The sequence below is a fragment of the Mobula hypostoma genome, chromosome 7, assembly GCF_963921235.1.
Source record: "Mobula hypostoma chromosome 7, sMobHyp1.1, whole genome shotgun sequence".
NCBI classification, from domain to species: Eukaryota; Metazoa; Chordata; class Chondrichthyes; order Myliobatiformes; family Myliobatidae; genus Mobula; species Mobula hypostoma.
Window position 1 is genome coordinate 23,516,941 of NC_086103.1, and position 26,602 is coordinate 23,543,542.

At 43.3% G+C, this 26,602-nt stretch overlaps 1 protein-coding gene across 2 annotated transcripts in view; it reads right to left on the reverse strand.

Moving 5' to 3' along the window:
- glra1 (glycine receptor, alpha 1) overlaps nt 1–26,602 on the reverse strand; it is a 131,339-nt gene that overhangs the window by 21,606 nt on the left and 83,131 nt on the right. For both annotated transcript variants that reach the window (XM_063052659.1, XM_063052658.1), the window contains exons 5-7: nt 9,024–9,106; nt 6,769–6,906; nt 5,530–5,744 (exon numbers count right to left, since the gene is read on the reverse strand). In XM_063052659.1, the coding sequence (XP_062908729.1) occupies nt 5,530–5,744; nt 6,769–6,906; nt 9,024–9,106 (436 nt within the window). The remainder of the gene's footprint in view (nt 1–5,529; nt 5,745–6,768; nt 6,907–9,023; nt 9,107–26,602) is intronic.

Sequence of the window (26,602 nt, forward strand, 5' to 3'; positions counted from 1 at the left end):
CCCAATTGCCATTGCCTTCCTCTGGGCAGTATCTTTACAAGACGGGTGACCCCAGCCATTATCAATACTCTTCAGAGATTTTCTACCTGGTATCAGTGGTCACATAACCAGGACTTGTGATATGTTCCCCAAAATACAAAAGTCTATTTACCTACTTTGAATCAATTCAATGAATGAAAGCAAATCTCATGGTAGTATCAGGTGACACGATGTACTTTGAGGATAAATTTACTTTGTACTTTGAACTTAGACAGAGCCTCTGCACCCTCCAGGAAGGACAATTCCAAAGATTTGGAACCATCTGAGCGAAAATAAAACTCCTTAAGTGAAATCCGACACAAACTGGGGGACCACTTTGCTGAGCACCTTTGCTCTGTCAGCCACAAAGGCAGGATCACTCGGTAGCTACCAAGTTCAGTTCAACTTCCTAGTCCCATTCTGTCACATTTGTTTCCATAGCCTCCTCTATTGCCACTATGAAGCCAAACTCAAGCTGGAGGAGCAACAGCTCATATTCTGTCTGGGTAGCCACCAGCCTGATGGCATGAACGTCGATTTCTCTAACTTCAGGTAATTACTCCCCCTCCCTCTTTTCTATTTTTTCATTCCCTATTCTGGTTGCCCTCCTCTCCAGCTCTTCAGATCCCTCTGGTTCCCTTCTCCTTCCTTTATTTTCATGGTGGACTATCCTCTCCTATTAGATTTCTTCTTCTTCAGCCCTTTACTTCTTCCACCTATCCCCTCTCAGCTTTTTACTTCATTCCCCCCCACCTTCCACCCACTCACCTCCCCTCTTCACCTGTTCTCACATATTACCTGCCATCTTGTACTCCTTCCCTTCCCCCAGCTTGTTACTCTGGCTTTTGACTCCTTCCTTTCCAGTCCTCATGAAGGTACTTGACTCAAAATGTCCACTGCTTATTCCCTCTCCAAAAATACTGCCTGACCTGCTGAGTTCCTCCAGCAATTTGCTAAAGATTTTCACCACCTGCAGAATTTCTTGTGTCTCCTTAAGTGATCAATCACTTATTGTTAAACTGTGGCCCTTGGTTCAAGACTCCCCAACCATGGGAAAAATCCTCCCTGCACTCAGCCTGTAAGGATTTCATAAATTTCAATGGACTTTCCTCTCAGTCTTCTAAGCTTTAAGAAGGCAAAATCTCTTCATTCTCTTATTGCATGGAAATCCCACCAATGCTGGAACCAGTGTAAAGATTAAAGACTAATTTTATTTGTCACATGTACATCAAAACATACAGTGAAATGCATCACTTGCAACAAGTCAAATCAATGAGCATTGTCCTGGGGGCAGTACGCAAGTGTTGGCACACTACCGATACCACCCTAACCAAACACCTTTGGAACTGGGAGGTAACTGAAGTGCCTGGAGGAAATCCACATGGTCAAGGGGAGAACATGCAAAGACCTTACAGGCAGCAGTGAGAATTGAACCCTAATTGGTAATTGCTGGCATGGTAATAGTGTTTTGCTGACTACTACGTTACGGTGCCGCCCCCTAGAGTAGTGAATCTTTGCAACACCTATTTCTTGCCAACTGTTTCCTTCTTTAAAGGTAAATAATCTTAAGCAGCTTTGAGTCCAGGAAGTTCAGTTGATGACTCCATCAGACAAGCAAGCGTAGTTGTAGTTCTGAGTTGGCGGGCTCAAGTCTAAGAGCAAGGACACTGACAGAATGGCAATGTTGGTAGGAGGAATGCTGTCTTCCTGATTGAGGACAATGGGTGAAGGAACCATTACCACTCCTCACCAGATGCTGCAGTAACTCCCCATCATCAGATCCTACTGGTGCAAGGCCTCAGAGATCCCAACTATCGGCTGGAGGATCGATTCCTGGACACAGATGGTGCCCTTTGAACACTAATACTCAAACACAATTGAAGAGGCTGAACCTGGATGAGGACAGACTGAGATTCCACTGAAACATTCAGAACTTTGTTGGCAGTGTTAACCTTGCCCTGTAAGTTAGAAATATGTCATTGGATGTCATCTTGTGAACTGATCCACAGGTACATAAATGTTGTAGATGGTCACTTCAGTCCTGCGAAGAATGAGTTTCAGTGTCTGAACTGCTTTGATGTCAAATGGAAGTTTTCCAGTAAGGTTATCAATGCGCCTTATGCAAGTTTGGAGTTTGAGGCCTGGAGTTCAAAATCCCATGATCGACGAATCCTGAAGTTCGAAGCCCAAATCAAAAACCAAAATTGGTGCGTCTGGAAGTTGGGACTCAATGGTTGAATCCACTGGGTCGGCATACCTGGACATTGCAGGCCCAGTTGAGTGTGCAAGTACAGGCCCTGGAGTGGAGGTCAGAAGGTGGTTTGTTCTGGGTTTGGAGGCCTATGAATGGATGGGGGAGTGGGAGGGAGGAATGGAGTTTAATTTGTTGTTGTTTTGTTTTGTTGCTGCTGTCGTGCTGTTAGTGTTGTTGTTTATGTTGTTCTGCTGAACACTGTGGGCAAACTATGTTGGTGCTGGAATGTGTGGCGACATATGTGGACTGCCCCCAGCACTTGACTAGGTTGCTTTAGTAGTTAACGTAAATGACACATTTCGTTGCATGCTTTGATGTACTGTACATGGATAAATAAATGAATCTGAATCTGAAGCTATATTGAATAGGTTCTCATCATCTGCTATGGTCCCATAGAACCATAGAAACTACAGCACAGAAACAGGCCTTTTGGCCCTTCTTGGCTGTGCCGAACCATTTTCTGCCTAGTCCCACTGACCTGCACATGGACCATATCCCTCCATACACCTCCCATCCACGTATCTGTCCAATTTATTCTTAAATGTTAAAAAAGAACCCGCATTTACCACCTCGTCTGGCAGCTCATTCCATACTCCCACCACTCTCTGTGTGAAGAAGCACCCCCTAATGTTCCCATGAAACTTTTCCCCCCTCACCCTTAATCCATGTCCTCTGGTTTTTTTCTCCCCTTGCCTCAGTGGAAAAAGCCTGCTTGCATTCATTCTATCTATACCCATCATAATCTTATATACCTCTATCAAATCTCCCCTCATTCTTCTACGCTCCAGGGAATAAAGTCCTAACCTATTCAACCTTTCTCTGTAACTGAGTTTCTCAAGTCCCGGCAACATCCTTGTAAACCTTCTCTGAACTCTTTCAACCTTATTTATATCCTTCCTGTAATTTGGTGACCAAAACTGAACACAATACTCCAGATTCGGCCTCACCAATGCCTTATACAGTCTCATCATAACATTCCAGCTCTTATACTCAATACTTCGATTAATAAAGGCCAATGTACCAAAAGCTCTCTTTATGACCCTATCTACCTGTGACGACCCTTTTAGGGAATTTTGTATCTGTATTCCCAGATCCCTCTGTTCCACTGCACTCCTCAGTGCCTTACCATTAACCCTGTATGTTCTATGTTGGTTTGTCCTTCCAATGTGCAATACCTCACACTTGTCAGTATTAAACTCCATCTGCCATTTTTCAGCCCATTTTTCCAGCTGGTCCAAGTCCCTCTGCAGGCTCTGAAAACCTTCCTCACAGCCTACTACACCTCCAATCTTTGTATCATCAGCAAACTTGCTGATCCAATTTACCACATTATCATCCAGATCATTGATATAGATGACAAATAACAATGGACCCAGCACTGATCCCTGTGGCACACCACTAGTCACAGGCCTCCACTCAGAGAAGCAATTCTCTACCACCACTCTCTGGCTTCTTCCATTGAGCCAATGTCTAATCCAATTTACCACCTCTCCATGTATACCTAGCGACTGAATTTTTCTAACTAACCTCCCATGCGGGTCCTTGTCAAAGGCCTTACTGAAGTCCATGTAGACAATATCCACTGCCTTCCCTTCATCCACTTTCCTGGTAACCTCCTCGAAAAACTCCAACAGATTGATCAAACATGACCTACCACGCACAAAGCCAATTATTCGAGTCCTGTGCAGCCACATGCTTTGAGTGACTTTGCTTCTGACTCATTTGGCACTTTGGTTATCCCACTGCCCCCTGCGTGATATTTTGCCATGCACAGACTCCAAGTCGATGGTACCTCTAAATTATATGTAGTTTAGCTAATAGACAGTTTGCATGATTGGCTATTAGAAATCAAAGAAGGATGAGAGTAAAATTGTGGTAACGTACGTGTGTGTGCGCGCACATCTGAGAACAGTAGGGAAGCGTGGGTTGAAATAAGAGGAGCATATACAGATGTAGATGCTATCGTCTTTGATGATTTCAGCCCACTACAACTTATGGACCGAGCAGCCTACAGTGACTCCATCAGAGGATTATAGAAAGGGTCCAGGACATTTGGGTGCCCTTGCCCTTGTTTGTCTCCGCTGCCATCAGTCATGTACCACAATGCCATGGGAGAGGTAGATGAGTCTGGCATAGCTGAACGTATGGCAATGCATGCAAGGTGAGTCGTGGGTGTGAGGCTTGCAGTGGCAGTAAGTGTGCAAGGATACTGTAGAACTCCTCCAATCAGCTGTTCCAAGATCCATTGAAGTACGCATCTGACTGGTTCTATCAGCATCTGGTATGGAAGCTCCAATGAACAGGATTGATGGAGGATGCCAGAGGGTTGGAGACTCACCCAGCACCATCCTAGGCACTAGCCTCTCCACCATTGAGGACATCTTCAAAATGCAGTGCCTCAACAAGTCAGCAACCTCACCTCACCACCCAGGACATGCTCTCTTCATACTACTACAATCAGAGAAAACACATACTCAGTATTTTAGAAACAGCCTCTTCCCCTCCACCATCAAATCTCTGAATGTCAATGAACCCATGGACACGACTTCACTATTCTGCACTCATTTTGTTCTACATGTTTTTTTATATGTTTACTCTTGTAACTTACGATAATATTGTTATGTGTTGGACTGTACAGCTACCACAATACAAAAAATTTCACAACCTATGTCAGTAATAATAAACCTCATTCTGATTCTGATCCTTGGCGTCTACTCTCTGTCCCACATTGTAAAATTCTTCATCGTGTATTCGATCAGATTTACTTTCCAAGGGGCAGATCACACGTGTTCAGTTGTAATGGCCCTTCCCTGGGCTGGTCCAGCCGAACAGTGAGGTAGGCATTGCTGTCACCAAAGTCAATGAACAGAGCAAGGAGCTCTGAGTTTCTGTGCTAGCTGCATTGCAAATGAATAGTTTCCATTATATGCATATTTGCTCCCTATGCCCTCTTTCGGGGCTCGTGAGTTCAGTTTTCGTAGCCTTTTTTAACATTGCATTGACATAACATTAATATTAGCAAAACTTTTTAATATCACCTCACAGTGCAATGTTTGGTTAGAGTCCTTCTGAAGTCCTGTAAATTTATAAAAACTTCTTTATGACTAAGTACTCTATCATATACCTGCAGCACTGTTAACAAAAACACCAATTTATATAAAAAGGAATTGTTGATTATGCTGGTCTTTTGACCTCGTAAGTATTCTATGTAAGACTGGTATCCCACGCTCAGCTTTCAATGTGAACCAAACTGTTACCTTTGGTAGGGATGCTCTGGATCCTGAGCTCTGTGTAGTCATGGTAAGCACTGTGGTAATTCCCAGACCAACACGTGCTGGAGCTGCATCCATGTTAATCCAGAACGAGACCCAGGAGAGGATAACAATAAGAAGACTAGGGATATACATCTGGATTAAGTAGTAACCCATCTGTCTCTCCAGGTGGAAACGTGCCTCTATGCAAGTAAATTTTCCTGGAGTGGGACAGAAAAGTTACAGTGCTGTTATTTATATTAGTTAAGACATTATAATATCATAAATGTCAGCAAAACAAAATCTAAGCCTTCTCAAGGGACATTCACCGCGTTCCACAGAAGCAGTCAGCACGGGCAGGTGGGTCAATAACCAATGGTCACATTGGCTATTGGCAAATGGAATGAAAGGGAATGGGAAGAGAAATTTATTTAAGTTAAACATAGTCATGGAACAGTACAACACAGTACAGGCCCTTCAGCCCACAATGTTGCGCCAACATTTTAACCAACTCCAAGATCAATCTAACCCCATATTAGCAAGTCACCTCCCTCCTACATAGCCCTCCATCTTTCATCCACGTGCCTAGTTATTAAATGGTTTTAATATATCTACTACCACCCCCAACAGTGTGTACCATGTACTTGCCACTCTGTATGAAAAACCTACCTCTGACGTCCCCCTAAACTTTCCTCCAAACTACCTAAAAGTTACGCCCTTTTGTATTGGCCATTGCCACCCTGGGAAACTCTGCTTTGTCATGTGCCTCTTATCATCATTTATTATAATTTACTTTTTATTATTTATATATATGAACTACGATAGAGAACAGCATCAACACAATAATTTGAAAAAGTAAACTTTACTGAGCACACAAAGTTAAGCATATATGTTTTCTTGTTCAGAAGGTAATTTTAGACAAACTTAGCATACGGTCTAGTGCCTTGTACAAGTATTACAGTAGAGATGGAATTATTTGCAACATTGAACGATGAGAAAGAACTCGCAGCATCATCACAATCACTATGGTACTAATTACAACACTGACCTGTCCTTCCCCTCCCCCCTCCTTTTTATTCTGGCATCTTCCCCCTTTCTCTTTCAGTCCTTAAAAAGGGTCTCGGCCCGAAATGTCGAGTATCTATTAATTTCCATAGAAGCTGCCTGACCTGCTGAGCTCCTCGAGCATATTGTGTGCGTTGCTTTGGATTTCTGGCATCTGCAGACCTTCTCATGTTTACTAACCTGTGTTGTAGTGCTTTGTGCAGTATCTTAGGTCCTTTTCCTCTTGAAGAATAAACTGTGGCAAAGTTAGTCCATCAGCTACCTGTACAGCAGCAGATTCATCCCATTCAAATATCAGATCATTCATAGTGTATCCAACTGAAAAACAGGAAAGGAGACGTATGAGCAATAAAAACTTCAAATAGAGTTGGCAACTGACCATTGTGATACCAGACTGCAAGGAATTCTTGCAAGTGTACCAAGATGAGGAACTTGTTCCTTTCTACATTAAGACTATAAACAGAGGATGGTGAACTTACGGCACACATGCCCCAGATGGCACACACCAAAATTTTGTTGCCGTGTGGCATGCAGTGATTATCTTTACTGTTAAATGAAGCAGGAAATTATTTTTTACAACCCAAGGACAGTGTGACATCTTTACAGGATATGTCTCATGCTAGCTCAGCACCAGCTAGATGGTTGTGAGAACATGTGATACATAAAACAACGTAAAACGTAGATCGTGTGGATAGTCAGAGGCTTTTCCCCAGGGCTGAAATGGCTAGCATGAGAGGGCACAGTCTTAAGGTGCTTGGAAGTAGGTACAGAGGAGATATCAAGGGTGAGTTTTTTTACGCAGAGTGTGGTGAGTGTGTGGAATGGGCTGCCGGCGACGCTGGCGGAGGCTGATGTGATAGGATCTTTTAAGAGACTCCTGGACAGGTACATGGAGCTCAGAAACATAGAGGGCTATGGGTAACCCTAGGTAATTTCTAAGGTAAGGATATGTTCGGCACAGCTTTGTGGGCCGAAGGGGCCTGTATTGTGCTGCAGGTTTTCTATGTTTCTATGTTATCCACATGATCAATGCCCCTCACCATTTTATACACCTCTATCAGGTCATCTCTCATCCTCCGTCGCTCCAAGGCAAAAAGGGCAAGTACACTCAACCTATTCTCATAAGGTACACCCTCCAATCCAGGCAACATCCTTGTAAATCTCTCTCTCTCTCTCTATACACTCTCTCTATAGTTTCCACTAGTGAGGTGACCAAAACTGAGCAGTACTCCAAGTGGGGTCTGACCAGGGTCTAATATAGCTATAACATTACTTCATGGCTCTTGAACTCAATCCCATGGGTGATGAATGCCAACACACCGTACACCTTCTTAACAACACTGTCAACCTGCGCAGCAGCTTTGAGCGTCCTATTAACACAGACCCCAAGATCTCTCTGATCCTCCACACTGCCAAGAGTCTTACCACTTATATTATATTCTGCCTTCAAATTGGACCTACCAAAATGAACCACTTCACACTTATCTGAGTTGAACTCCATCTACCACTTCTCAGCCCAATTCTGCATCCTGTCGATGTCCCGCTGTAACCTCTGACAACCCTTTAGACTATCCACAACACCCCCAACCTTTATGTCATCAGCAAACTTACTAACCCACCCTTCTACTTCTTCATCCAGGTCATTTATAAAAATCAAAAAGAGGACGGGCCCAGAACAGATCCCTGTGGAACAGCACCAGTCACTGACCTCCATGCAGAATACGAACCTTCTAGAACCACTCTTTGCCCTCTGTGGGCAAGCCATTTCTGGATCCAGAAAGCAAGGTCTCCTTGGATTCCATGCCTCCTAACTTTCTGAAGGAGCCTTGCATGGGGAACCTTATCAAATGCCTTACTGAAATCCATATACAGTACATCCACAGCTCTACCTTCATCAATTATATTGTTATATCCTCAAAGAATTCAATCAGGCTCGTAAAGCACGACCTGCCCTTGACAACACGTGATGTTCGGTGTCACATTTTTAAATCCTTGCAGACCTGGTGTATACATTCATATTTGGAAATTGAACGGTTACAGTAACAATTGTCCTTTTAAAACATTAATATTAATAACTTTTGAATAGGTTTACTAAAGTCATTTATTTCAATCTGTCTGTTATATTTTTATGAAAACAATGAATATATGCAGATAAGCAGAAAGACACATCCTTTTTCCTTTAAAAAGTCCAAAATTATTGTTAGTAATTCATTAATCAATTATAATCTATGCTCAAGATAACCTTGGCACTTAAAAGAGAAAATTTTAGAAGATTATCACCAATTTAGGTACACACTCTGAAAAAGGTTCATCAACCCTGCATAGGAGGTCAGTGATGCACTAATGATTCATAAATAGCCAGCATTGTATAGCTTATAAACATTCTAATATATTGTTCATTTTTGACATTGCTATCAAAACGACAAAATACTCACAGCTTTCAAGTTGCATTATGCAGGTTTGCACATCCATCGGAAAATTCTTCAAGTCCATAGGACAAGCGAGGCTCAGTGTTAACCTGAGAAGAAGCAAAAATTACTTTTGCATTATGAACAAAATTCAAATTAAATGCCTAAACTATTTGACTGGAACTATAAAATCTAAAATGATTTTTTCCATCAGGTTCACTGAACCAAAGCTAATAGGATAGAGGTCAATTTCTTGTTCTTTCACTTTCAAATATGGATTTTCATATGAAGAAAGACTGGATGAACTGGGCTGTACCCATTGGAATTTAGAAGATTGAGGGGGGATCTGATTGAAACGTATAAAATCCTAAAGGGATTGGACAGGCTAGATGCAGGAAGATTGTTCCCGATGTTGGGGAAGTCCAGAATGAGGGGTCACAGTTTGAGGATAAAGGGGAAACCTTTTAGGACCGAGATTAGGAAAAACTTCTTCACACAGAGAGTGGTGAATCTATGGAATTCTCTGCCACAGGAAACAGTTGAGGCCAGTTCATTGGCTATATTTAAGAGGGAGTTAGATATGGCCCTTGTGGCTACGGGGATCAGGGGGTATGGAGGGAAGGCTGGTGCAGGGTTCTGAGTTGGATGATCAGCCACGATCATAATAAATGGCAGTGCAGGCTCGAAGGGCCGAATGGCCTACTCCTGCACCTATTTTCTATGTATCTATGTTGTATTTTAAGTGTTTGATGCAGTGGACACTACACTTTTTATGAAGTTTATAGTGGCTTCTAGGTAGTAGTACTTACTTAGTGAATTGACCCAATAATACTGAACAGTCAAACCTGTGTTTGTCATATTAATGGAAAATTACTCATCTTCCTCAATTAAAATATCATGTGGCAAGTTGTATCATGATTGGTTGTGACCCAATGAACTGAAATGAGTAGCATAGTGTTGTCAGCGTATAATTCCATCCCTCTCAGCACTGGTTAGATTCAGATTCAGATTAATTTATTCATCACAGGTTTATTGAAACATTCAGTGAAATGTACTCTTGGTTTTAACAAGCACTAGAACCGAACTTGTGCTGTGGGCAGCCAGCAGGTTTCGTAACCTCAACATAGCATTCCCATAATGTTTAGCAGAACAACACAAGCAACAACAGCAGCAAAATACAGCAACAAGTCCCTTTCCTTCTTCCCATCCACCCACCCACACAGTCGGGCCTCTGACCCCAGAACAGGCCACCTCTGGGTTTCTATGCTCCAGTCCCTGCCCGAACTCGCAGACTCCCAGACATTGGTCTACTGATTAGGTCAGGTGAGTTACTTCGAGCATGTCTCCATGATAACTACTAACAACACCTCCACAAATTAATGAATTACTGTCTTTAATTAACCAATAAATTTTCCACTGCATTAATTACTTTTTTACCAATTCCTGTGATTCTGACTGAAAAATTACAGCAATTAACAACCCATTGTCATAAATAATCTGTTTCACACTCCAATCCCACACTTAAGTGAGATTAGTTGCCTTCATTTCTTGTCCTTCCAGTGCTTAATAAAATAAATTCCCTGATGCTCATTGCAATGACTCAACTGTTATTGGCTTCCTTCACGGCTCTCTCGCTGGGGTGCAAACCTTTCACCCTGACACACAATGTGACAGTTACTAACTCTACTTACACTTGCTTTATGCCACTCAACAACATTCAGAAGCAAAGCTCACTCTCTTGATGTTTGTAAGGAAAATAGAAAAATAAGAAAATTGTGAATCTTCCCAGGAAGCTGCAAGACAATATTGCTTAACTGTCCATCACCAATACAGCGAATCAGATTTAACATGTAAGTATATCCAGAGTGCTTGACATTCTCCAGAACAATTTACACTCAATTTAATCTGTATCATCAGTGGAACCATATAATGTTAAATCACAGAAAAGTACAACAAGGAACTGTCCTTTTGATCACCACATCAGTACCAACCACTATGCCAATCAAAATTAATTCCACCTGTCTGCATGTGGTCCATATCCATCTATTCACTGCCTGCTTCTGATTCTGTCTAAAGGCCTTTTAAACACTGTTGAAGTATCACTCTTCTGTAAGATGGAGGTGCACTTGGTCACCGTCCCCTCTCCGGGTCCGGACAAAGGTGTAATGGTTCATCCTTTATGTACGCCATTTGATGATTGTAAGACACTGCTTGATGGCAGGGGAGCTGGATTTTTTGGCACACTGTTGCTGCCGGCTACAGTGACCCAGGGAGGAAGTCGGAGGAGGAGCTGAGTGAAGGTGACGCATAGTCCAACAAATGGTGCAAATGATTGTCTCAGACATTTTTGTTGTGATCGCAAGACCCTGTTGGACATTGGCAATGTAAAATACGACAACTCTGGTTCATTGGTCCATTGGCAGGACCGGAGGAGCTGCGTGGCTGCACAGACCAGCCCTCATGCCACTGGGTGACCTGCTGCAGCTCCCCAGGGAGGACATGCTGGCGGCAGGGTGGTGTGGTGATTGTCCATGCTGGTTTCAGGCCCTCTGGGGCCCCCACCCACTTGTTGGTGCTGCCCTCCAGTGCTTGCTCAGTTGAAGACAAGCTGGATTGTGTTCATCTCCGGCTGCACAATTGCGTGATGAGGAACTGCTGCGTAATTGATCTTGCAGGAATGTGGCTCTAGGACAATTATGCCATGCACAATCAATCTACAGGCCATGATACTCAGGGACTTGGGCTGTATTATTTATAATTTATGCCTGTATGGTTAACAGGCTATCGTAACTATATGTGCTCTATGTGCTATATGTGCCTTGTGCTGTGTGTGACTGTTGGCACTATTTTGCACCTTGGCCTTGGCACTATTTCATTTGGCTGCATTCAAATGTATGGTTGAATGAAAATTAAACTTGAATGTTTACTTAATTTAACTTAGCTCTTGGCAGCATGTTCCAGCCACCTACCACTTTCCCTGTGTTAAATTTTCCATGCAATTCTCCTTCAAACCTTTCCTCTTTTACCTTAGCATATGACAATTTCCACTGTGGGTTAAAAGGCTCTCTCTACCCTATCTATGCCTCTCGTCGTTTTATAGGTGTCTATCAAGTTGCCCCTTAGCCTTTGAATCTCCACAGAAAACAATCCAGGTTTATAGAACCTCTCCTTACGACCGGCATGCTTTAAGCAACATCTTCTGTCCTCTCTCTAAAGCCTCCACATCCTTCCTATAGTGTTGGAAATGGGACTGTACACAATACTACAAATGTAGCCTAACGATAGTATTATACAGCTGCAACACGACTTTTTAATCTGTATACTCAATGTCCCATGAAACCAAGTATGGCCTGCTTTACCACATATCCACTTTCAGGAAGCTCTGGACTTGTTATGAACGTGAAGCCATGGGAGGAGGTGAGGGATAGTTGCATGAGCAGCAAGTGCATATCATACGTCCTGTTTCTGCAGCAACTGACGCCAGGCAGACCATCTCAGCAGAGTATTGATAATGGCTGGGGTCACCCGTCTTGTAACAACACTGCCCAGAAGAAGACAACGGCAAACCACTGTTGTAGAAAAATTTGCCAAGAGCAATCATGGTCATAGTCAGAGAAAAGCCCATGATCTCCCATATCATATGACATGGAACAAAATGATGATAATGAACTTGTAGCACAAGATCCCTTTATACATCAATGTTCCAAAGAGCTCAGCTGTTACTGTATAATTTCCTCTACATTTGTCCTCCAAAAATGCATCAATTCATACATTTCTGGATTAAACTATTCAAAAGGGATTCAAATGTAAAGGTGCATGATCTGGAAGTCAAATAGGTTAGACAAGAGAAAGTAGATTTGAAAAGAATATTTCATAGAATAAACACAAGAGATTCTGCAGATGCTGGAAATCCAAAGTAACACACACAAAATGCTGGAGGAACTCACCAGGTCAGGCAACCTCTATGAAGGGGAATAAATGGTTGACTTTTTGGGATGAAGTCCTTCATCAGGACTGGAACATAAGGGGGAAGAAGGCAACATGTGAAGTGAGGGAGGGGAACGAGTACAAGCTGGCAGGTGATAGGTGAAATTAGGTGCGAGGGAAGGTGAGTGGGTGGTGGGGGGGGGGAAATGCAGTGAGAAGCTGGGAGATGATATGTGGAAGAGGTAAAGGACTGAATAGGAAGGAATCTGATAGGAGAGTAGACCATGACAGAAAGGGAAGGAGGAGGGGCATCAGAGTGAGGCAATGGGCAGGTGGGGCGAAGAGAAGAGGTGAAAGGGGACCAGTATGGGGAATGGATAGAGACAGGGAGGGGAGGAATTACTGGAAGTTAAGAAAATCAATGTTCATGCCACCTGGTTGGAGGCTACCCAGATAGAATAAAAGGTGTTGCTCCTCCATCCTGAGAATGGCCTCATCGTGGCAGTAGTCGAGGCCATAGGTTGACATGTTGGAATGGGAATAGGGAGTGCAATTAAAATGGCTGGCCATCGGGAAATGCTGCCTTTTGACTTCTGAAAACTATGTTTCATAAGAGCACCACAATCCACTAAGACCCAGGAATATGGCAGATACCATCTGATTGTCTGCGCCCATGGTCCATTTCCAGCTCGAGGATCAGTGTATCATACGTCATAAAATGTCACATGCAATGAGGTACAGTGAAAAACTCAACTTGCATTTTGTTCAAAGAGATCAATTCATTACAGTGGTACATTAAGGCCATACTAAGTAAAAACAACAACAGAACACAGACTAAAGTGTTGGAGTTACAGAGAAATTGCAGTGCAGACAGACAATATGGTGCAATGTCATAGAGGTAGATTGTGAGGACAAGAGTTCATCTTATGGTACTAGTCTGATAACAGCAGGATCAAAGCTATCCTTGATCCTGGTGGTACCTGCTTTCAGCTTTTGTATCTTCTGCCTGCTGGGAGGGAGGAGAAAAGAATGTCCAGGGTGAGTGTGGTCTTTGCTGCTTTTCCGAAGAAGCAAAAAGTGTAGACAAAATCCATATAGGGGAAGTTGGTTTACAAATAGGAACAGGTATTACCCCTCAACCATTAGGCTCTGAAACCAGAGGGGATAATTTCACTCAACTTCACTCACTCCATCACTGAATTGTTCACACAATCTATGGACCCACTTTCAAGAACTTTTCATCTCATGTTCTTGATATTAATTGCACATTTTTTCCAAGATCTCCGACCAGAGAATTGGCAACAGCGGAGTTACAATAGCGCTCAATGGCGACTCCTTTGAGCTTGTCTGTGATCTCTACCTTTGATGTTTCTTGTTTTCCTTTTCAGGCTAGATGGAGTTCTATTGAAGACCCTGACCTGGAGTTACACTCAGACCTCGGCTCACTCCTGGGAGCTCACAATCGGCCGCTTTTCGAAATCCCAAGAATGTGGCCTAGAAAATGAGCGTACCTTCAGGTTTCTGAGGTTTTCTGGCCCTATGGGTGGGCTGATTCTACGTAGGTGCCACCAGCTGAAGTGTCACAGAGAAAGCAGAACATTGGGAACAGTGGATCAGCTGTTAGGGGGCTCTGTAATTAGCGAATCTCTCTCTCGGTCTTATTAGTGGAGGGGAGTTTGTTGCCAATTCTCTGGTTGGCGAACTTGGTAAAAAAAAAGCAGCATGACAGATGTTTAACATTGTAAATCAGAGTGTTGTTTTGTTGTACCCCCTCTCACTGTGAAAGGGGACACCTCTTTTCCCCTTTATTAAGGAGAGAGAGAGCGAGAGAGCCTGTGGTACATATATCGAATTGTCAGGTGGACGATTAGATTTTGTTGTACTGAAGATCATAGTCTTCACTGGGGGCTTCATTATTGCATGCTTGATGGGTGGAAGGTGCTGATGCTTTTTTGCGGAAGTGAGTGGGGGTGGAGAAGGGTTGTTGCTTTGCTGCTGCTTGCGCGTGGGTGTGGGGTGTGAGGGGGCTTTGGAGTTCTAACGCTTTTAACTGTCACTCGCTCTTTGGGGCACTCTTCTGTTTTCATGGATTATTATTTTGTAGTTTTTATTTTTGTGTTTACTGTAAATGCCCCCAAGGGAATGAATCTCTGAGTTGCATTTGCTGACATATAGTATACGTACTTTGATAATAAATTTACTTGGAGCTTTGAAGTCCTTGAAAGATAGGCTGGTTTCTTTGATGTACTAAATTGAGCCCACAACTCTGCAGTTTCTTACAGTCACTGGATGAACAGTTGTCGTTCCAAGCCATAATATAGCCTGACAGGATGCTTTCTACAGTGCATTGAAAAATATTGCTGGGGGTCAAAGGGGACAGACCAAGTTTCTTCAGTCTCCTGAGAATGCACAGGTGCTGGTGAGCTTTCTTGGCCATGGAATAAACATGATGGTGCTCACTCTTAAAAACTTGAAGCTGTCGGACCTCTTGACATCAGCACCATTGAAATAAACAGGAGTATGTACACCAAACCTTTCCTAAAGAAATAACCAGCTCTTTTGTTTTGCTACCACTGAAGGACAGGTTGTTGTCATGACACCGTGTCACTAAGTTCCCTATCTCCTTCCCATACACTGACTCGTCATTATTTGAAATATGACCCATTACACTGGTCCCATCAGTAAATTTGCGGAGCTGTAGTCAATAAACAATATTTGAATATAGGTGCATTACAACCCAGATGCTCCAGAGATGAGCCAGGGAGATGGTGTCTATCACAAGGGAGATAGTGTCTGCCATTGATCTGTTTTAGTGGTAGGTAAATTGTAGTGGCCAGGGAGGCTGGAGTTAATGTGTGCCATGACCAGCTTCCTGAGCCACTTCGTGATGGTAGATGAGCCATTGTGGCAGTAATCATTAAGGTATTGGTGTCTCACCATAAAGTGATAGAGTCCTGGTCCTGGGAGGACAAAACTAGTCATTACAGGACAGCTGCAGTAAAAGATGGGCTTAAGTACTACAAGAAATGGATATGGTATGGTGGAAGGAGCACAGGAGATTTGCTGCGTGTACTAATAAGGGGATGTTGAGTGGAGCAGGGAGAGGTTTAATAGAAATCGGAAGGAAAAATAACAATCACTCTTTTTGGCTAAAATTCACTTCTCAGCATATCATTTGTGGCTGGGCACAATCTCAGTCTGAATATTTTTGGTGGACCGCTAGAGGACACCCCTAAGGGTAAGATCAGTCACAAAAACCACATCTGAAACTAATTTGATCTATAGTACAGAAATAGAATCTTGTACACCATAAACCTGGCCATTGAACACAATAGCTGCCTGCCATAGATAATTATAATTGAGACACGTGTCAACTTTGCGAATGAGAAAATAATTGAGTTATATCTTAAGTTTTGGTAAGTCTGGAAACCAATTGAAGGGAAAACATGGACATGCGTATAGACGCAACACACATCAAAGTTGCTGGTGAACACAGCAGGCCAGGCAGCATCTCTAGGAAGAGGTACAGTCGACGTTTCGGGCCAAGACCCTTTGTCAGGACTAACGAAAGAAGAGCTCGTAAGAGATTTGGAAGTGGGAGGAGGAGGGGGAGGGATGGAGCCAAGAGCTGGACAGTTGATTGGCAAAAGGGTTATGAGAGGATCATGGGACAGGAGGCCTAGGGAGAAAGAAAAGGGGGATGGGGGGGTAAAACCCAGAGGATGAGCAAGGGGTATAGTGAGAGGGACAGAGGGAGAAAAAGGAGAGAGAGAGAGAAAAAGAATGTGTGTATATAAATAAATAACGGATGGGGTACGAGGGGGAGGTGGGGCATTAGCGGAAGTTTGAGAAGTCAATGTTCATGCCATCAGGTTGGAGGCTGCCCAGATGGAATATAAGGTGTTGTTCTTCCAACCTGAGTGTGGCTTCATCTTTACAGTAGAGGAGGCTGTGGATAGACATATCGGAATGGGAATGGGATGTGGAATTAAAATGTGTGGCCACTGGGAGTTCCTGCTTTCTCTGGCGGACAGAGCGTAGGTGTTCAGCGAAACAATCTCCCAGTCTGCGTCGGGTTTTGCCAATATATAGAAGGCCACATCGGGAGCACTAGACGCAGTATATCACCCCAGCTGACTCACAGGTAAAGTGTTGCCTCACCTGGAAGGACTGTCTGGGGCCCTGAAAGGTGGTAAGGGAGGAAGTGTAAGGGCATGTGTAGCACTTGTTCTGCTTACAAGGATAAGTGCCAGGAGGGAGATCGGTGGGGAGGGATGGGGGGGGGAACGAATGGACAAGGGAGTCGTGTAGGGAGCGATCCCTGCTGAAAGTGGGGGGGGGGGGGAGGGAAAGATGTGCTTCGTGGTGGGATCCCGTTGGAGGTGGCGGAATTTTTGCCAATCAACTGTCCAGCTCTTGGCTCCGTCCCTCCCCCTCCTGTCTTCTCCTATCATTTTGGATCTCCCCCTCCCCCTCCCACTTTCAAATCTCTTACGAGCTCTTCTTTCAGTTAGTCCTGACGAAGGGTCTCGGCCCAAAACGTCGACTGTACCTCTTCCTAGAGATGCTGCCTGGCCTGCTGCGTTCACCAGCAACTTTGACGCGTGTTGCTTGAATTTCCAGCATCTGCAAATTTCCTCGTGTTGACATGTATATATATATATGTATGTATGTATGTATACGTGTGTGTATATATACACACACACACACACACATATATATATATACACACACACAGTGCACGGAGATCCGTTCGATCTGCTGATCTGTCCCAAGCTACCAGACAAAGCTTTTAGCCAACACTTTCATTTTGACCATGTCCAGATGATGTCATGGTCCGGATCGGGGTCCCTTTATATTTACCTTGTTCATGTCACGATCTCGACCGTTGATTCCCTGTTTTCCCGTGTCCCTCGACTTTGGTGATTAGAGGCAATCAACGCTTGGCTGAACCGATAGTTTATAGTCTCCAGCTTTCAGCTGCTCAGCGCGGGAGTGTCTGCAAAGTCACGGCGTGCCAATGTCACCTGGCCGGAGAGCAAGCCTAATCTCTGCCGAAGTGAGTGCTGGTAATTCGCCTCTCCTCACCGGAGCAACCCAGTCCAGTTACCTCACCGAAGTGAGCCTGCAAAGTTTCCTCATCAAGGTGGGTCCGTCAGTTAACCCGCCGGAGGGAATCAAGAACCACTGTATACTGTTCCCGGGCCGAGTCGAGAGCTCGCCACTACCCGGAGGTTCCAAGTCAAGTCCTGGCCCTGGTGGCATTCTAGCACCAAGTCAAGTCCTGTCCCTGGCGGCATTCTAGCACCGTCAAGTCCTGGCCCTGGCGGCATTCAAGCACCAAGTCAAGTCCTGGCCCTGGCGGCTTCCCAGTTCTGAGTCAAGTCCTGGCCCTGGCAGTCTGTGATTCTTGTCCTACCCCCTTGTCTGAATCCCTTCTCTGCCCCTCTCACCTCTAGCCCTCATCTGCAGCCCCCGCCTGCACTTCGGTCTAGTTCCATCGCTGGAGCTAGAGAGATACTGTCTGGTGTTCATTCGTGTTGGTCTTGTCTTGTCTTGTCCTTGTCTCCGTGGGGTAAGTCAGGCCGTCTTGCCATTGCCCCGCGGGGGGTCATGTCTTGTCTCGTCTGGTCCTCGCCTCCGTGGGGTAAGTCTGGCCGTCTTGCCGTTGCCCCGTGGAGAGTCATGTCTTGTCTCGTCTTGTCCTCGCCTCCGTAGGGTAAATCTGGCCGTCTTGCCGTTGCCCCACGGAGGGTCATGAGTCCTGTACCCAAGGAGGGGTCCCGGCTCTGTGTTCTGTGTATGTGTCTATGGTTCCATGTACCTGCTCTCCCGAGACCGAGGCTCTGTTTTCCATGTTCCTCCTCTCCCTAGCCCATGTCATGTCCATGCCTGGTTCTGGGGTCCGAGCCCAGGGCAAGACCCAGAAACTGGGTCCTTGCCCAGTCTCTGGCTCGGAGTCCATACCCTAGCCTCTTCATGTCTCCTCTAGTTCTGGGAGCCTATTCCGTGTCCAAGCCCAGACCCTTGGTCCCAGCCTAGTCATAGTCCTGAGTCCTTGTCCAGTTTGCTACTCCTGCTCCTGCCCAGCTCTCCTGGTATCGAACAATAAACTAAATCTAAGTAACCTCACAAGATGTGCCTTGCATTTGGGTCCACCCTTGCTCCCTATGCCCCCACTAGTGTGATAGATGATGGGCACATAGCTTCTCCAACACTTCAGCTCTCGCAAAGTATGCTGGAGGAATTCAGCAGGCCAGGCAACATCAATGGAAAAAAAATACAGTTGACGTTTTGGGCCGAAACCCTCCAGCAGGACTGGAGAAAAGTCCAGTCCTTTTCTCTTGTCTGATTACTACACTGCTAAGTCTCTTCCAGGGATGCCTACCCTGAAGTTGAAATCTTCCTTTTTCTCCAGTCCTGCTGGAAGGTCTCGGCCCAAGACGTCAACTGTACTTCTTTCCATAGATTCTGCCTGGCCTGCTGAGTTCCTCCAGCATTTTGTGTGTGTTGCTTGGATTTTCAGCATCAGCAGATTTTCTCTTGTTTGGGACTTTAGCTCTCAGCTTAGATGGTACAACCACTCTCAATCCCTACATAAGACAACCTCTGTAAAGGGCAAGTTCATCCTGGTGCTGGAAAAAAAAGGGGAACAAGAACTTCTGCTGTATATTCCAGCCATTTTTGGGTGGCCATGTGGACCTGAGTCAGTGTGGGGTCTTTTCTGGTTTCCCTTTGGATCACCTCTGATGTAATAGGGAGACTTTCAATTTGCATTAGGGATAATACGTCAAGAGGAATGTCCTCTTCTGTAAATTTTTCACGTATTTCCTTTTCCAAGGGTAAACAGGACAACCCATCAGCATTTCTATGATTAGTCATCATCTTGAATTTGATCTTGTAATTGTGTCCTCCAAGAAACAGAGTCCACCTCTGCATTCGTGCTGCTGCTGTTAGTGAAACACCCTTCTGTGGATTAAAAATGGACTTCAAGTGTTGATGATAAGAAATGAGGGTAAACTCTCTCCCATACAAGTACTGCTTGAAATGTTTTTCACCCCAACCTAGACTCAAAGCCTCTCTGTCAATCTGTGCATAATTTTTCTTACAGTGGCAAGCTAATGTGATGCAAATACAATGGCCGTTCACTTTCGTCACCTGTAACATGTGACATGACTGCACCTATATGCTAAGGTGAGGTAACAAAGGCAAGCTTCACTGGAATATGTAGATCATAATGTATGAGTACAGTGTTGATGTCAACATTTCCTTTGCCTCACACTACTTTGTTTATTGCTAGTTCTTCCGGATCTGCAGCAACCTGTTAGAGTAATTGACAAATCCTAAGAAGAACTACAACTGTGACACTTCCTTTGGCTTTGGGACATCCACCACTGCTTGACTCTACTCAGCACACTTGTGTAATTCTTGTTTGTCAATGGGATGACCCCAGTAACTGATGCTTGGTTTAAAGAATTCACACTTGTTGCGTCATGTGGGTTGAAACTCAGATGGAGACGAGAGGGTATAGACGAGCGTAGAGTTGTGTCGCAGCAATAATCTTGCATTCAATGTCAGTAAGAGGAAAGAGCTGATTGTGGACTTCAGGAAGGGAAAATGAAGGAGCACATACCAATCCTCATAGAGGGATCAGAAGTGGAGAGAGTGAGCAGTTTCAAGCTCCTGAGTGTCAAGATCTTTGAGAACCTGACCTGGTCCAACATATCAATGCAGTTATAAAGAAGGCAAGACAGCAGCTATACTTCATGAAGAGTTGAAGAGATTTGGCATGTCAACAAATACACTCAAAAACTTCTATAGATGTACCGTGGAGAGCATTCTGACAGGCTGCATCACTGTCTGGTATTGGGAGGGAAGGGGCGGTGATGGTGCTACTGCACAGGACTGAAAGAAGCCGCAGAGGGTTGTAAATTAGTCGGCTCCATCTTGGGTATCAACTTACAAAGTACCTAGGACACCTTCAAGGAGCGGTGTCTCAGAAAGGCAGCATCCATTATTAAGGACCTCCAGCACCCAGGGCATGTCCTTTTCTCACTGTTACCATCAGGTAGGAGGTACACACTCAGCGACTCAGGAACAGCTTCTTCCCCTCTGCCATCTGATTCCTAATGGACATTGAACCCTTGGGCACTACCTCTCTTTCTCAATATATATCTTTTCTGTTTTTGCACGATTTTTAATCTCCAATATACATATACTGTGATTGATTGATTTATTCCTTCTATATTATGTATTGCATTGAATTGCTGCTGCTAAGTTAACAAATTTCACGACACATGTCAGTGATAATAAACCTGATTCTGATTCATGCTCTGAACCTCTTCTAATCTTTTTAACAGTGTCTTGAGAATTTGAAAATGTTTCTCGTCAGCCTCACTGGTAACACTGAGTGTCTGGGCAGTCTTGCAGCAGCTGTTCCATAACTTTCTGCCAGAGTGCCGGTGCAGATGCTATTCCGAAAATAAGTCGATCATAGCAATAAAGCACTTTGTGAGCGTTTATGGTGAGGAACACTTTGGAGTCTTCGTTCAACTCCATCTGTAGTTAGGCCTCAGCTAAGTTCACTTTGCTGAAGTATTTTCCTCCAGAAAAGTTTGCAAAGATATCCTCTATCCTGCCCAGAGGGTATTAATTTAATTTCAGTACTGGGTTAACGGTGACCTTAAAATCACCCCAGATACTGACAAACTCTTCTTGGCTACTAGGACCACTGGCATTGTCAATGGACTCCACTCAAATGTGCAAAGAATTCCTTCAGCCTCCGTGTGTACCAGCTCACTGGCTACTTGATCACAGATGGTGTAAGGAACCGGACCGGCTTTGTGTCGCATTGGGTGTAGCATTTTCATTCAACACTATTTTACCCTTGATGTGTTTGGGTTTTCCGATGCCATCCATGAACACTGCTGTGGCATCATCCTGTACCTTTCTTAATTTGCTTTCAGTTGACTCTATTGCAGGAGATGTTGCATCAAAAAAGTGGATGGATCTCCCATCAAGTTGTAATTGTCTCTGCTAATCATGACTCAACAATACTGACCATCCTGTTTTTACCACATACAAGCCCAATGCGGCTTGTTAGTTCCTGTATAGTATTTCACTGTTACAAATGTTATTCCCATAGGAGTTACCTTTTCTCCAGTACAAGTTCTTAGCTGGATATCTGCAGGCTTCAGTTTAGTATCTTTGAAATGTTATTCAAGCTCATTTTGTGTAATAAATGGAACACCTGAGCCAGTGTTCGATTCCATTTTAATTAAATTGTCATTCACTCCTGGTGTAAGCAATATTGTTTGTCCCTTGTTTGTTTTCAGATTGTAAATCTCATTTCTACCCAATCCTGTGGCACTCAGATCTTTCATCAGCAGAATGCAGATTAGTGCTCTGTTTGAAATTGCAACTTGACTTTTTATCTTTTTCTCTTCCCTGTGCAGTCCATTTATTTTTGTCTGCTTTTTATATGTGTCCTACTTGGTTGCATTTTCTGCAAGTTTCACCTTTAGATCTGCATTAGTCTGCTGGATGTGAGCCCCTGCCACCACAGTAACACAGTTGTGTCTCTGGCTGCTGTTTCCATTGACTGCTTGACCAACTTCAACTGCTGTTTTAAATGTGAGTTATGCTTCAGTTATGAACCATTTTTGAATGCTTTCTTGTAAGATTCCACAAACTGAACAGTTTCTCAGTGCATCAAGCTCAGCACTGAACTTTCAACGTTTAAACAACTTCTTCAGTTCAACCATCACACTGAAATGGACTCTCCTTCCTTTTGATTCCATTTATGAAACCTGACAAGTTCTGCAATCAGCCATAGTTTCAGTTCCAAATGTTCCTCTATTAGATTAGATTAGATTATGAGGACACTCAGTCCTCATTTATTGTCATTTGGAAATGCATGCATGCATTAAGAAACGATACAATGTTCCTTCAGAATGATATCACAAAAAAACAGGAAAAACCAAAGACTAACACTGACAAGACCACATAATTATAACATATAGTTACAGCAGTGCAAAGCAATACCATAATTTGATAAGGAACAGACCATGAGAATGGTAAAAAAAAAGTCTCAAAGTTCCGATCGACTCCCGATAGTCGCTGATAGCAGGCGGCAGAAGGGAGAAACTCTCTCTGCCATAAACCTCCAGGCGCCAACAACTGTCGATGCATTGGAAGCACCCAACCACAGCCGACTCTGAGCCCGTCCGAAACCTTTGAGCCTCCGACCAGCCCTTCGACATTGAGCACCAAGCACAATTTCTGCCGAGCACCTTGACCCTGTTCCGGCTGCCGAGCAACAAGCAAAGCCAAGGATTCGGGGCCTTCCCCTCAGGAGATGCAGGATCACGCAGTAACAGCGGCAGCGAAAAAGGCATCTCAGAAGTTTCTCCAGATGTTCCTTGTTCTCTCACATTTGTCTCCATCAAATCAGGATTGTGCACCCTACTTGACAGATTACAGATATCATTCACCGGAGTGGCCATGCAAGCTGCGTCACACCGCCATCTTCTCCTCCTCCATATTATGTTCATGATATAAGCAAAGCTCATTTTGTCTGGTTTGTTTGAAGCAGTCAGACTTCTGAGAAAACAGTATGCTCTTCCACCAATTGCACTCAGCAACACTGACAATTGCTTTTTATTGGCCATTTCATTTGCTTCAAAATCCTGCTCAATTTGTTCAGTATACATTAGTTAGTTATATATTGTGCATGAGAACATATCTATCTTTCCAATGTAGCCAGCTATTTCTGCCTTTTTAAAGAAGTATTTATTGTCATATCACCTGGTACTCACTGTTTATGAGTACAGGTCTGTTTTTTCCCCTTTTTTTTTAACTCAAACGTCTCTCTCCCCTTTTGAAGAAAAAGCATACTGTGCTTCAACAGGTAAGCAGTCATTTCAGGCTCATTTTAAAACTACCTTGTCACCACTGTTATCTTTTGTAGCTCCAGAAGCTAATTGAAATAAAAATATAGGAGGCGGAAAAACATGTCTGCTTAATTTTCATGGTGGCTTAATGACGTATGTCATTCTTGTTCTTCTTATATATAACCCGTAATGTATTATGTAAACAAACAAGAATGCTTAATCAAGCAAGATATTTACAGTATTACTCAAATATTACTGAAATATTAAATACACAACAATATAAATGCAGCAATACTGATATAGAAGTTTCCTCCTATCAAAAAGGAACGATCACCTAAGAGATATGCCCTACCTCCTGCAGTAAAGTAGTCCAGAACTAATCAAATGAGGCGATTGAGGAACATGTAAATTTTCCAAAGAAACCACCAGGTAATTTGAAACATATCATTTTTTTTCTCAGCACATAACGTATGGGCTCTGTACTGGCAGGAATAATTAATGTAAATAGACATGCCTCTAGTCTACAATCAGCTGAGGGGTGATACAACCTACTATAGTCATAGTCATAGTCATACTTTATTGATCCCGGGGGAAATTGGTTTTCATTACAGTTGCACCATAAATAATAAATAGTAATAAACCATAAATAGTTAAATAGTAAAAAGTAGATTATGCCAGGAAATAAGTCCAGGACCAGCCTATTGGCTCAGGGTGTCTGACCCTCCAAGGGAGGAGTTGTAAAGTTTGATGGCCACAAGCAGGAATGACTTCCTATGATGCTCTGTGTTGCATCTCGGAGGAATGAGTCTCTGGCTGAATGTACTCCTGTGCCCACCCAGAACATTATGTAGTGGATGGGAGACATTGTCCAAGATGGCATGCAACTTGGACAGCATCCTCTTTTCAGATACCGCCGTGAGAGAGTCCAGTTCCATCCCCACAACATCACCGGCCTTACGAATGAGTTTGTTGGTTCTGTTGGTGTCTGCTACCCTCAGCCTGCTGCCCCAGCACACAACAGCAAACATGATAGCACTGGCCACCACAGACTCATAGAACATCCTCAGCATCGTCCGGCAGATGTTAAAGGACCTCAGTCTCCTCAGGAAATAGACACATCAGTGTAAACTTAATCTTCTGAATGGGACATGTTACATTGAGAACAGAAAAGAAAAATAAACAAAAATTCAATTCAATAAAATCAATCACAATCTCATTGGATAGCTTGCACTGGTTTCCACTTTATCCATCCAACTTCTCTGGGAATGCATTGCTTTAATTTCAGTTAATAGTTACACTAGTGGCCACTTCCTTAGGAACACCTGCATTCCTGCTTGTTAATATAAATATATAATCAGCCAATCATGTGGCAGCAACATAATGCATACAAGCATGCAAACATGGTCAAGAGGTTCTTCAGGCCAAATGTCAGAATGGAGAAGAAGTGTGATCTGAGTGAATAATTGTTTGTGCCAGAGGGGGCGGTTTGAGTATCTCAGAAACTGCTGGTCTCTTGGCATTTTCATGTACAACAGTCTGTACAGTTTTCAGGGAAAAAAACAAAAAAATCCAGTTCTATGGTTAAAAACGCCTCATAGTGGGAGAGGTCAGAGGAGAATGGCAGACAGGAATGTGGCAGTAACTCAAATAACCACAGCTTATAACCAATGTTCCCTCTAATTTTTAGCAGTCAGTGTGCGCAAAAATCTTAAGCTGTGCAAATTTTTTTTCTGTGACAAAAGTATGTGCGCACTGAATGCACACATGGGACAGTTTATGTAGGTTTACAAAATATTTGACATAAAACTGCACAGAATAACAACAAAATAACATACATATCTAAGTCACTCAGTTATTTTTTCTCTCTCCTGTCTTTGGCATTTACCCATTCTTTGTAAACTCTATCTAGACTAATAGAACTTCCATTCAATTGATAGCTTTTAATTCTCATTAACATATCCAAATGACATTCACCTAAATAGTTTCTCAGATTGTTTTTGAGTTAATTTATTAGGCTAAAACCTCACTCACAGTCCGCACTAGACACAAGAAATGTTCCCTCAATGTCTATCAACTGTGCAGGGTCACAAAACTGTTCATTTTGAAGTACAAATGCCATCATTTGAGCAAAGTTTGAAATCAGTTTGGATTTAATTTTCTCTTGCACGAAAATTTTGAAATCATTAAACTGACTAACTATTACAGTATTTTCAGCTAGAAAATCATGATATTTTAGACATAAGGCATTAACTTGTTCATCGCCAAATGTGAAGTCACAATCTGCAATTGCGGAAAAATCAAAAGCTGACCATTCTTGTACCTCATCTTCAGGAAGCCTTTCTTCTAAATGAACATAAAGACTATTTATAAAAGTCAACAGTGAACTTGTATCCACTGTGATGTTTTCTTCATGTTGTTGGCTTAGCAAAACTTTAACTTTGTCACTCCACGAAACATTGTCTCCCAGATACTGCTTTCTTATCTTGTTAATTTTGCCTTGCTCAAAATGAAGTGAATCAATCGGTGTCAGGCCACTCTTTTGCAGAATCTTAAACAGTGCAGCCAGTTCATCAAAGACATCACTTAAAACCTGTAAAGCTACTTTGTACATGATGTTTATCAATTTCTTGTGATAGTATTTAGCCACAGGGTCACTTGACTGATCTTCTTCGAAGTATATGATCAGTGCCTCATAATTTTTTATTATTGCCTGCATGCAAAGTGTCTAGATAACCATCTGACTTCATTAAATGGTCTGAAAGCAACAGCTTCATTTTCAGAGGCCTC